The 12091-nt window shown below is 39.3% G+C and overlaps 1 protein-coding gene across 1 annotated transcript in view; it reads right to left on the bottom strand.

The window, feature by feature from the left end:
- TMEM212 (transmembrane protein 212) overlaps window positions 1-11830 on the bottom strand; it is a 12870-nt gene extending 1040 nt beyond the window's left edge. Inside the window, exons 1-2 of the mRNA XM_004675388.1 lie at window positions 11672-11830; window positions 2082-2141 (exon numbers count right to left, since the gene is read on the bottom strand). Of these exons, the coding sequence (XP_004675445.1) occupies window positions 2082-2141; window positions 11672-11830 (219 nt within the window). The remainder of the gene's footprint in view (window positions 1-2081; window positions 2142-11671) is intronic.
- Window positions 11831-12091: the final 261 nt, after the last annotated feature.

The following is a 12091-nucleotide window of genomic DNA, read 5'->3' as shown; positions in this document are numbered from 1 at the left end:
AGCAGCTCTCCAGACCTTGTGACTCTGTTTGTTCAGTCAGCCTAGCCGTAAGATATTCCTTACTTTGTATCCTGCTCTCTTTCCCTGGGTTGTTTCCTATTCCTTTCCCCTTTTGTAAATAAACCCATTATTGGCCCTTTTGTGTGTACCTGCCGTATAACCAAATTGTGAGCGCATGGGTGAGGCCCCACAGACAGGCGGCCCAGTCCACTCTGGGCTACCCTGTAACAAAACCAATTCCACTCAATAAATATAAATTTACCACCTATGATGTGCAGAGAACTAGTCTAAGGTGGGAAAAACAAAGATGACTATACAGAATCCCTGCCCTAGGAACTCCCTAATCAGGGCATGTCCATGGTTTAGCAGCACAGACAAATCCTGGGAGTTTGTTACCAATGTAGAAGCTCAGGCTTCATCCAGATCTCTGGAATCAAGAGTTTGTGTCTTAACAGATCTCCAGGTGATTCTCAGGTATATGAATGTTTAAGATTACATGCAGTATTCACAGAAACTAGATCTATAATCAGATCAAAATAGTCTTTCAGTATTATGGGATTACTTTTGTCTACATTATTGAAATGAAAACTAATACAGATTCAGTGTTATTTAAGGGGAGAGAACAGGAAGTTCCTAAATTGAAACATAAAAAGATAGCTGATCTTTGAACAACATTGGTTTGAACAGCATGAGTATACTCATTCTCAGATTCACCCCCTCCAATAAATACATGGCAAAGTTTTTGTAGATTTGCAACAATTTGGAAAACTTTGCATGTGAGCTTCATAGAAATACATACACACACACACACACACACATATACATATATTTAAATATTTATTGTTATTTATTTATGCATACAAAGACGGAGTTATAGGCCAGAGGTCTGGGGGTTGAGAGGATTCACCAGAGAGAGTGGGGAGCAGAACAGGCAGATCTACTGAAATACACTGCTGAGAGGAGCATTGGGCGAGAGACAGGAAAGTTCTGCTGCACCATGTGGGACAACTCCTTGGCCAGATATTGAACTAATGATGAAGCAGCTTCAGATAGTTTCATAGTGCTGACCTTTAACCCCTCCACCAGGGAGGGCTAGCTTAGAAATACATATATATTAAAAAGCAGGGGCCCTCCTTGGTGGCGCAACAGGTTAAAATGACGCAGCACTATGAAGCTAGCTGCAGCCACCTCTGCATGAGTTCAATTCCCAGCCAGGAAGGTGATCCACATGGCACAGCAGACTTCTCACTTGCCTGCTGCTCCCCTCAGCAGTGTACTTCATCAAGCTGCCTGTTCTGCTGCCCACTCCATCTTCTGTGAATCCTCCCACAGTCTCTGCACCTCTGGCCTGTACCCCAGTCCTGTATGCATAAACAAGTAAATCTTAAAAAAAAAAAAAAAAGATATATAAAAAATTTTAAGTAAGATATGTCTTGAATGCATAAAATATTTGTCATCTATTTTATCCTTTACTACCATACTACCATAAAAAACACACAGGTCTATTATTAAAGATTAGAATTTTTTATAGTTTTATAAAAGTTTATAGTTCCATAGTACTTTTAGATAGTATTATAAGAACTTGCACACATATGAGTGGTATATAGAGCCCTTCTCAGTTGAGGAAAATGTAAACTCTTTGGTAGGGCTTCCAGCCAACAGCAAGCTATTAGTAATTACATTCCTGGGAAGTCAAGTGTTATATGTGGATTTTTCATCTGCTTAGGGGTCAAAACCCCTAACCCCATGTTGTTCAAAGGTCAATAGTATATTATTCAAAGAAGTGCCTATGGATCCATTTCTTTGAAATGAAATCCAGAAGTATGAACATTGGCTCTGTCCTCCCCAAATGACAATTCTTCAATATCCGCAATAATCACAGGCCCTTGTAGAAAATGTTAGGAGCAGGAACCAGATAAAAAGTATTCATCTTAAACAGGTTTTTGGCTATGATTCATCTTTGTGTTGCATTAATTAAGAAGAATCCACTTATAATAAAAAAATCACATTCTTGGTTACATCTTGAGCTCATAGAGATTTGACCTTCAAATACACTCAAATCTACATATTTTTTTTTTTACCAGGTATCTCTGGGTCCACTTTTTGTGAGCCAACAGTAGAAGCACACCAGCTGTGATGGCCTGTGAAAAGAAAATGGAAAAATAACATCCAAGATACAAGACACCTTTGGAAAGAGTTCAATGACAACTCTGTCAGGAACTGGTAGGAACAGCAAATGGCCAAATGGATTTTTGGCTCTGATCGCCTCATCCTTAATGACAATGAAGAGAGATCAGTGTCATAAAGACATGATTCACAGAAGCTCATTTCAAAATTTTCTGTGTTGCCTTTGCCACCACAATGACAACCTTCACCACTGTCAGGTGCCACTGTAAATAAATAAGACTTAGGTCTTATTTTGACAATAAAGACTGCCTTATTTCAACCAATTGTCTCTTGTTTATCTTTTTCACAAATTGCTAAAATTTTAAATGAGAGGATCTGGAATAGAAATGTCTCATAGAACTTTGAAAACCCAGCAGCATTATCTTTTACTATTTGCTTTCATTTGAGATTCTACAGCCTCAGCCTGCTGGTTGTATACAAATACATGATTCCTGTTTCTCAAGTAACAAAGATTATCATCAGAATGAGGCATGATGGGGCATTTATTGTTCTGTTGCAGTGGTGTCCAGCTTTTCAAAAGAGAGTTCTTTATAGTCTCTGTTGAAGGAAACACCCAAAGTGTAGAATGAAAATAGTTAAACAAAGGAGGGAATGGTGTCACCAGAATTGAGCAATAGATAATGGGGGGAAGAAAAGAAATTCTGGACTCATCTTTGATTCAGTACTGGGTCTGATGAAGGAGATCTTTGTAGTCAGTGAGCCTGGAAATGGCTTATTCCCAAAACTATAAATCATTTGTTGCTGGTTAAGGAATGTTTTGAGGTTGAGAGAGAAAACCAGGAAGAGATGTGCCTGAAGTAAGATATAGAATAAGGGCAAGACCAAAAATAGTACAGTTTAGGCTTTTGACAGAGAAATAAACAGAGAAGTACGGGCTCTACAAACTTGAGGAGAAAAAAAATCAGAGCCCTTACCAAAATAGTTTTGTGGTATGCTGCTTTTGTAGCACTGGGTCTGGCATATTTATTGTTTTGAGACCCAGCCTTTTATTTTTCTGGCATATTTTATTTTGAAAGTTGGATTAAGAGAATTGGAGCAAAAGGGGAAAAAACACATGTATGCTCACACAGAACCTCTTGTGTAAGTGAGCCTGAAATTCTAGGCTTGGCATCTCCATACCATAAAACTCCCATAGATAAAAACAGAACCATCTGTCGTCAGAAGAGTTCCCTGGCTTGACTTTGCCAGAGTGAAGTTTCCAGGAAACCCAATGCAGGTTGGGCCAGCGTGAATAGTAGGGCAGAACAGGAGAATTATTAAGAGTGACTGTAACACGGGGTGCCAAGCCTGGAGCCAATCTCTGCTTTCAAAGGTAAGGCCCTCAAATGACACTTCACTCCTCTGTGAGAAATACTGAAGCAGGGAGATAAAAGGAGGGATACGCCCCTCCACCCCTCCGCCTCTCCACCCCTCCACCCTTCCCTGGTTTCACTCCAAGTAGATAGCTGACATTATCGGATGCTTAGATTCCAAGGTTGTCTTAACTACTTTGGCATGGACTGTTTTTTCCCTTTTGAAAGCTGAAAAATGCTGCAGATTTGCAGTTCCCTGTTATTTCTGTTGTAGCTGCCAGCTTGAATTCTGCTTTGTTTACACAAAACCTTGAAAAAGCTCTTCCACGGAACAGTGGGAGCACTACTGTGGTGTCACTTGTCACAGGGATGGCGGCTCCCTGGTGCATGTGTGCTTCCCCGACAGGTACAGCCTTCCCTCCCTGCACCCCCACCCCTTTATTTTTTCATTTCCTTTTTAAAAATTTGTTTTTAGATAAAGTGGTGGTGTGGGGGAGAGAATGAAAAAGGAAGCGATTTGAGGGCAAGGGAGGGAGGGCAAGAGGGAAAAGAAAATGTTAGTGAGGTCACATCTGGGGTGCAAAGTTGGACAGCGCAGGAGAGCAGGAGTGGGCTTGAAAGTAAAAGCCAGTGGGGCTGAGAGGCCAGGCCTGTACTTTCTTCTCTGGCTCTTCTTGATAGGCTATTGACTCGCTCCATTGGCAGCTCCTGGGGCAGCACTTGGATTTCGCAACACTTGGCAAAACACTCCAATTGCCAGCCCTCCCACTAAATCTTTAAATTGCCCAAATAAATGACCCAGTACCCAGAAATAGATGAATTGAAGGAAACGACACAGTCACCACGGAAAAAGGAACTTTTTAAAGCAATCGTTTTGACGTGGGATAATTTATGACTTACAAACAATGGATAGTGATGGTCACTGAGTAGACAGATGATTATGAAGGTGAACTCTATGCCAGGCCCTATAGTAAATACACGTATTAAATTAATTTATCCCTCAGGTGATCCATACCTTGTAGAGCTTCTACTTTCAAAGTGAGGCACAGAGAGGTTCACTATGATGAGCAGTTTCACCAGGTAATAACTTTACATAAACAATGGCTCTAGCCCTCTGTGGACTTGACTGTCCAGAAGTGAAAGTAATGTCCATATAAGAGCATCCACAAAATTAGGCAAGGACAGTTAGCATTCTGTGTGAAAAGAGCTCAGTGACAATAAACAACTTCCAGGGGGAATACTTTCTGACAAGGTCACTCTCGGGAAACAGACCTAGCGGGTTTGGAGGATGGAGTGATCTCACTGGAGGCTGCCAAGGGAAGGGCAGCCCTGGCACTCAGCAGTGTGCAAAGGCAAACGGGTAGCAGCCGGGCTTGAGGAACAGGGAGTCAGGAACCCAGACTGGAGGGAGGGTTGGTTTTTGGCAGAGAGGAGGAGGCCATCGGACTTGAAAGCCATATGTGACTAAGCTGAGGAGAGGAGGGCCTCAAAATTCATCATAACAAATCTGGACTCTGTTTGGATAATGAAGCAACACTGAAGAGCTAGACAGCTAGACGGACACAACAGAGGTTTGGAGAGATGAAACAATTTTTTGGATGCATGCTGGACTAAGGTGGAATAAGGCATGGAGGTCTCTGCAAGGGTCTTAAGCCCTTTTTAAAACCTCTGCACATAGTAAAAAAAAAAAACAAAAACTGTTGGCCAAAATAATCTTTGTGTTATATATGTGATCCACTCTAATATTCTCTACCTTATTTTAATTCGTTTTATGTTTTGTAAATGTTGCCAGTTACTCAGTAAGTTGATCTTATCATTCACTAATGGATAAATTCCTATCAGTTAGTGTCAAAGCTATCTAAGCATAAAGCTGGGCAAGAGTGGGAAGTGGTAAGGAGTTGGGGGTGGGGGCGGGTGGCTATACAGTGAGAAGGAAAACAGAGAGTTATGTATCATAGGAAAATATCAAAGTTATCTAGCAACTGTGTGGTTGGGCTGGGCTAGGAGAAGGGTCAAGGAGGACCTGCTTCTTCCTCAGACCAGCAACACTGGCATCTCTGAGGGACTTGTCAGACATGCAGTATCTCAGGCTTCACCCAGCTTGACTGAATCAAATTTAGAGTTTAACAAGCTTCTCAGGTGATTCAAAAACTAGTGAAAAGCACTAGTTTAGAGGAAAGGATGGAGTTGAAGTCACTCCAGGGTTTGAAATTGAGTTCAAAGGCAGGGAAGTCAGGAGAAGAAATAATTGCTTTTGCTGGTAAGATGATTAATTTTGTTTTTGAAAGTTGAGCTTAAAGAAGCTTATGATATCTAAGTGAAAAATTGGCCACGGGGAGGTTGGAAATCACAGGACTGTGTTAGCTGTAAGATACTTGAGTGATGGGTAGGAAGTCTCCTCTCTATTCAGGAGGAAACTGGGACCTGGATGGGTACATGTATTTCAATAGCCCACCTTTCTCCTATCTGTATGTAGTGTTCTGGGTGCAGCTTGCCACTGGCCAACTCACCAAATCCTCCAAGATTCAAATCCTGTGTTTAAAACTCTTATGTGTCATTCTTTTTATCAAAGCTTAAAAGTTTTCTAGGACTAAAAGAAAGCTCAGACTTCAAGGCATAGTGATCTCCTTGCTGCAGACATATTAGCAGCTGATGCCTTTAAATAACCTAGTTCAGAAATTTAAGGGGAACTGCACATCATGTGGCAGTTAGAACAGAGGAAAGTCTGAGGATAAAATATCTATTAAAAATTTAGTAAACCTGGAATAAAAGACATAAGACAAATACAAAGTATGGTGTGACTTGTTGAAATCTCTATAATTCTTGAAAGATGTATGGAATCATTAACAAAAACAAAAGACTGTAGGATTAAAATATACAAATTATCTTCCATTAGAGGAAGATATACTTTGCAGGGAAGTTGAGAGGGGGTTGGCCAGGAGGGTTGTGGAATGAGTAAGAGACCTTTTGAAGTTGACCCTGATCAGATAGAGCTGTGTTTCACTAGGAAACTCACTAGGGGGGAAAAAAATCACATTCTTCCAAATTTAGACATTATTGACAGAGTGGGCATTTCTATTACTTTCCTGCTTATGAGGATTTTCCACCTGCTTTAGTATAAATACCAACTTGACCTTTAGTCTTTGCAATCTAATCAGAGTTTAACTGTATAAGAAATTCAGTACCATCAGAATGGAGAGCATTCACTCATTCAATATTATTTATGAAGAATACTTGTTGAGGGCCCTCCCTAGTAGTGCAGTGGGTTACAGCACAGCACTGCAAAGCTAGCCACAACTGCTTCAGCAAAAGTTCGATGCATAGCCAGGGGGTTGACCCATATGGCCCAGCAGACCTCTCCTGACCTGCCCTCTGCCTGTTCTGTTCCCCAGTCTGTCTCTTGTGAATCCTCTGACTGCCCCTGTACCTCTGGCCTGTACCCCAATTCCATATGCATAAACAATCTTTAAAAAAAAAGAATATTTGTTATATCTAGTATGTGACTATGTTCTAAGTGCTGGACATACAGAAATAGACAAAATAGAATAAATCTCTGCCCTTGTACAATTAGTTTGGGGAGGTGGGTGATGGGTACAATTTAATAAGTACATGAGATAGTATGTTAGTAGTGATAACGGGGAAAAGTTAAACAGGGCATGAGAGATAAGGAATGCCACTTGGCAGGGACGCTTGAAAATTTTAAATATGGTAATAAGGAAAGGTATCAGTAAGAAAGTAATATTTGTTCAAAGAATTAAAGGCCATTGGGGAGCCATCTGGGGCAAAGACTTCAGGCAGAGGACAGTTAGTACAAAGACCTTGAAGTAGAAACACAACAAAAAATGTCACTCTGATAGAAAAGAAATGCACTAAGGGAAGACTGGTAGGAGGTGAGTTTCCCTAGGTAACTGCATGGGGAGCTCAGTAGGCCAACAGGGGAGCGGGTGGGAGAATGAGGTGGGTGTAAGGAATTAGAAATGAAAGTTTTGGGCAGAGCATAGGACACATTGAAAGGATAGGGTGTTAACTAGCCCTTGCCAGAACTTTAAAATTGGCAAAGTTCTTTTTATGCAATCTTTGATTGTATTGTATTTATTCTCATTGGGTACCCTAGGAGTTGAGAGTCTCACATGGGTTCATTTAACCTGTAAAATCCCCCATTTTACAGGTGAAGGCAATGAGGAACTGATTGAGTGAGGGACTCATCCATGACCTCATAGTAAGAAGGTTGAATTTGGGATTTGAACACAGCCCCTCTTCCTCAAAGGTTATACTTTCTCTCCCCTTTTCCATGTTGTCACTCAAATAACCACCAACCAGCTATGTGCTGGAAACATGTCACATCATTTTTCTGGGTTTGACTAACAGATGTCTCACATAGAACAAGCATATATTCAATGATTTCTGATCCTAATCAAGTCACTGATAGCTATTGACTGTTATGAAATTGGGATTGGCAAAATAATATAAGAGAAGGACACAAGTTGGGCTGTAATCATGGTTTTGTTAAGTTTTGGGTCAATTGTCGGACTTTTTCAAATGTTAAATAGTATAGAATATATCAGAATTTACTTCACACAGATTAACTATTATTTTGTAAAACTTTTTAATGTAGATCTAGTTATATTTTATATATCAATATCTATCAATTTACCTAGAGGGAAATGCATAGCTGTATTTATGTATATCCTGGGTCCTAATGAAAAATGTTTTTCTTACTGTGGGTCAACAATACAAAGTTTGGATGCTGCTTGAAAAAATATAGCTGCCATCTATATACAGTAGTATGTCTTTAGTGAACATATCGTTTTGAGCAGGTGTTGGGGGAAAATTGGAGTGTCAAGCCTGGGTAGATAGAAAAAGATGTCTTAAAAAGGAAAAAGTAAAACACCAAAGGGTCCTTGATAAGTCCCACATGCGTACTATCCACTTTCTTCCATCTACAGGCCATCATTAAACCTCACCATGCTGAGTGCCTTGAAAATCGAGGCCTATAAGCTAAGGCTCCAGGACCGCTGTGACACTCCATAAAGTCATCCGAGATCCAGGTCTATTCCAGTTCTACCCCAGAATGGCTTTTTGTCCATGGTGACTGCTAATGTTTCAGTCAGCACATTCATGTTCTAAGAAGGAAGATGGAAGAAATAGAAGGTAGGAGCATTCTTTTTCCTTTAAAAAGACTTTCTGTAATCCCACACAGTCCTCCTATATATCTCTTTGGTGAGGGTTTAAACACATCACCACACCTCTGCCAGAAAGGTAAGAAAACAAAATCATTCATCTGGGCAGTAATGGATTCAGTTGAAAACTGGGGTTTTAAAACAAAGGAGAAAGACTGATGTTGAAGTAGAATTTTATACTTTTTAAGAGCAAGAGAACTGTGCCAAACATATTTTCAACCAGGAAACATTGCTGGGGCATATATTCACACAAATGGTGGCAAGAGGAAATATGGTCACAGACATGGTACAGAGGCAAGAGGAAGGGCATCTATGAGTCAGGGAGAAAGTTCTGGACAGGCCCCACCCACATGGTTTTCAAAAGGCACAAACTCTTGGACACCTTGATCTTGGACTTCCAACCTCAGAACACTAATTATCTATTGTTTAAGTCTCTTGTACATTGTTAAGACAAGCCTAGTAAATGAGTACAACAACTTAATGGACATTTCATACAAATAAGGGCATTCTTTCACATAATCAACAATACAACCATCATTACTGGCATCTAATTTTCAGTTTTCATTCAGAATCTACCAATTGTCCTAATAATGCCCATTAGAATAAAAAGACTCAATTCAGAATCACACACAGACACACAAATAAAAATCTTACTACATTCCCCATTGTAGTTCATGCACATAGTAGGTCGACAATACATACTTATGTAATAAATAAATCAGATTTTATTTTCTTAGGTCTTGTTCTTAGATGACATTCCAAAGAGCTGATAATGCTAACTTAGGAGCACACACATTTTCTTAGTGGACTGTGAGTTAGTGAGGGTCATCACTAAACTTCTTAAATTATTTTAGTTCAAACAGTTGCATGGAAGGAAAAAGGTGGGAGAACTAAGATTTTGAACGTACAAATTTCTAGGTTACATAGACATACCTGAGTCTTCAATGAAAGTGTTAGATAAAAGTTATTTTACTTTGTCCTCCATTTTTACATTATTTTATCACAGTTTATATATATACTTTTTCTAAATTCAAATTTTAAAATATCGATTCCAATTTCTCAGAATATCAAGGTGAGAAGATTAAAATTAAAAAAAAATATATTTTTTCAGGAGACCAGTAAGATGCAGGCCTCACCTATCCACAAATATGAAATCAAATTATATGAAAACAATAGACAATGGTCTTTGGATGACTAATGGAGAACTTGCATGAACCAGGAGGAATGGCATAGCAGAGAGGGCAGGAAAATCTGCAGTTTTCTGATTGAAGGGATCATGCCCTCTTGGACACTTTAGAACCTGGAGATTGTACTCTATGGGGGTGTGAGTAGGGGGTTGGGGGATAAGGGCACAAAGAGTAAGTACCCAAATACCAGGTATAACTCTGGAATCCATAGAAACTTGCAGTGGTAACTTGGATGACATCTGCAAACCTAGATAACATACTGCTAGATAGCAACTGGGCAGTCAAAGCTGGAGAGTGAAATATCCTGTTTCCCTAAACAGGTTTTCTCAATTACAGCAGACCGTCTTGGAAACTGCCATTGTGTGGTCTGAGTAAGGTGGTGATCATTGGCTTGAACTTGGGGCACCCTGATGTGAATAGCTAAAACCTGAAATTGTGGAAAGGGTTAGACTGATTCACTTGTGTCTCCATACAGATAAGGTTATTCTTTTTATCTGTGTTATACAAAACACCTGTCTTGACTCCACCATGGCTAAAGCCAAGATAACAACTAAATGATATATTTTCACTAACCAGTGTTCAACAAACTTGGGCCCTAGCAGTAAGAGCAAGCACTCCAGAGCAAATTTTGGTAATCCAAATTCAAAGGGAGCCATCCCTCACCCATCACTCTGTTCCAAATATGGCTATAATGATTGACTGGTCACAGACTCTGTATGTTGATATACCAACTGATATACCAACTGAGAGTTTGAAGCTAACATGAGACTATTAGGAGTTTAACTGAGGAATTGGAGTTGGGGGAAGGGTCAAGATAAGTCTTCCCTCCTGCTAAATTAACGGTACCCATTGTACCTTAGGAAGGTTGATGTTTTTATGTGTTCACAGCAATTTCCTAATAACCCCACTACCCTGGTTCCTATCTCCTATACCCTGCTGATGCTAAGCATCCAAACAAGGGCAGAAGTGTCAGTTTATGAGACAATAGGCACCTAAGAATGCTAAATAAGTAACTTAGGAAGATATCCTGAGATCTGTAACTGTAATATATGACCAAGTCATCAAGGCAAGAATAGAAACTAAAAATGGAAATAGATATGACCCAGCAAACTTACTTGTGGTTATCTTCTGAGAAACTGGAAACAGCCAACTGAAAAAATTATACATGCCACAGTGTTTATTGCAGTATTATTTACAAGAGCTAGATTTGGAAACAAGATGGCCAATAAATTCAAGCTATCTCCCTACAGATAGAAGATTGGATATATAGAAGATGTGGTATATATACAATGGATTACTACTCAAAAATAATGAAAACTGAAATGCTATCTTTTACAGCAAGATGGAAGTATCTTAAGAGAATCATGTGTAGCAATATAAAGCCCACCAACAAATATTGGATGATTTCAATATGATTGACATAAATAAAAAATGAAAATGGATGAACTGATTAAACACAATAATTAAAAGTAGAGATATTTATAGCAAAAGTGATGTTTCTGAGATTAAGGGGGAGAGAAGAAAGGGTCAAAAGGAAAAATAAAATAAAATAGGGGGGAAATGCAGTAGATTTTAAAGAATTTATTGGCCAGCATGTTATTATAGTATACATGATATACAATACATGTGATAAAAATATTAAGAAAAATACCATATTTAAAATGCAACGAAGAGAGATCAGTATTTTAAGATAATAATGATTTTTCTATAGCATTTTAATGTCTACATTTTGTTGAAAAATGTAAAAAGAACAGGTTATTCTGTTTCCTCTTTTCCTCCCTCCTTCCTTTATTCTTTCAAAAGATGTAATAAGATAGTTTCCTACCAAAGCTCCATTCCAGATGGGACAGGCAATCCAGACACTCCATCCTGTGAACCAAAGCTTATAAGAAAAAACAGGGAAGAAAGCAATAATTCCAGAGCATATACTGAAAGCTCCTAGAGTAATAAGAATTCGTCCAGCAGCCTGATATAGGCCTTGCATTTTCTCCAGTAATTTGGATCCTAGATCTCAAAGACGTTTTGTTGCCAAAACATGAGAGTTTGACAGGCCCTCAATAAACAGAAGTTTCTTGGAGACTGTAGTCATGACACGTGGACTGTTGATCTACTTGGAAACAAGATTCTATTTGTTTCACCAAGGATAATAAAATGTAATGAAATAATCCTTGACATAAATTTGGCACCATAAATTCTAATACTAGTTTACTTGAGAGAGAGAGAGAGAGAATAAGAGGGGTGGGGG

The sequence above is a fragment of the Condylura cristata genome, unplaced genomic scaffold (assembly GCF_000260355.1).
Source record: "Condylura cristata isolate star-nosed mole 26May11 unplaced genomic scaffold, ConCri1.0 scaffold00003, whole genome shotgun sequence".
Lineage (NCBI taxonomy): Eukaryota > Metazoa > Chordata > Mammalia > Eulipotyphla > Talpidae > Condylura > Condylura cristata.
The sequence above is the reverse complement of the archived record's forward strand: the minus strand, read 5'-3'. Positions and strand labels throughout refer to the sequence as shown.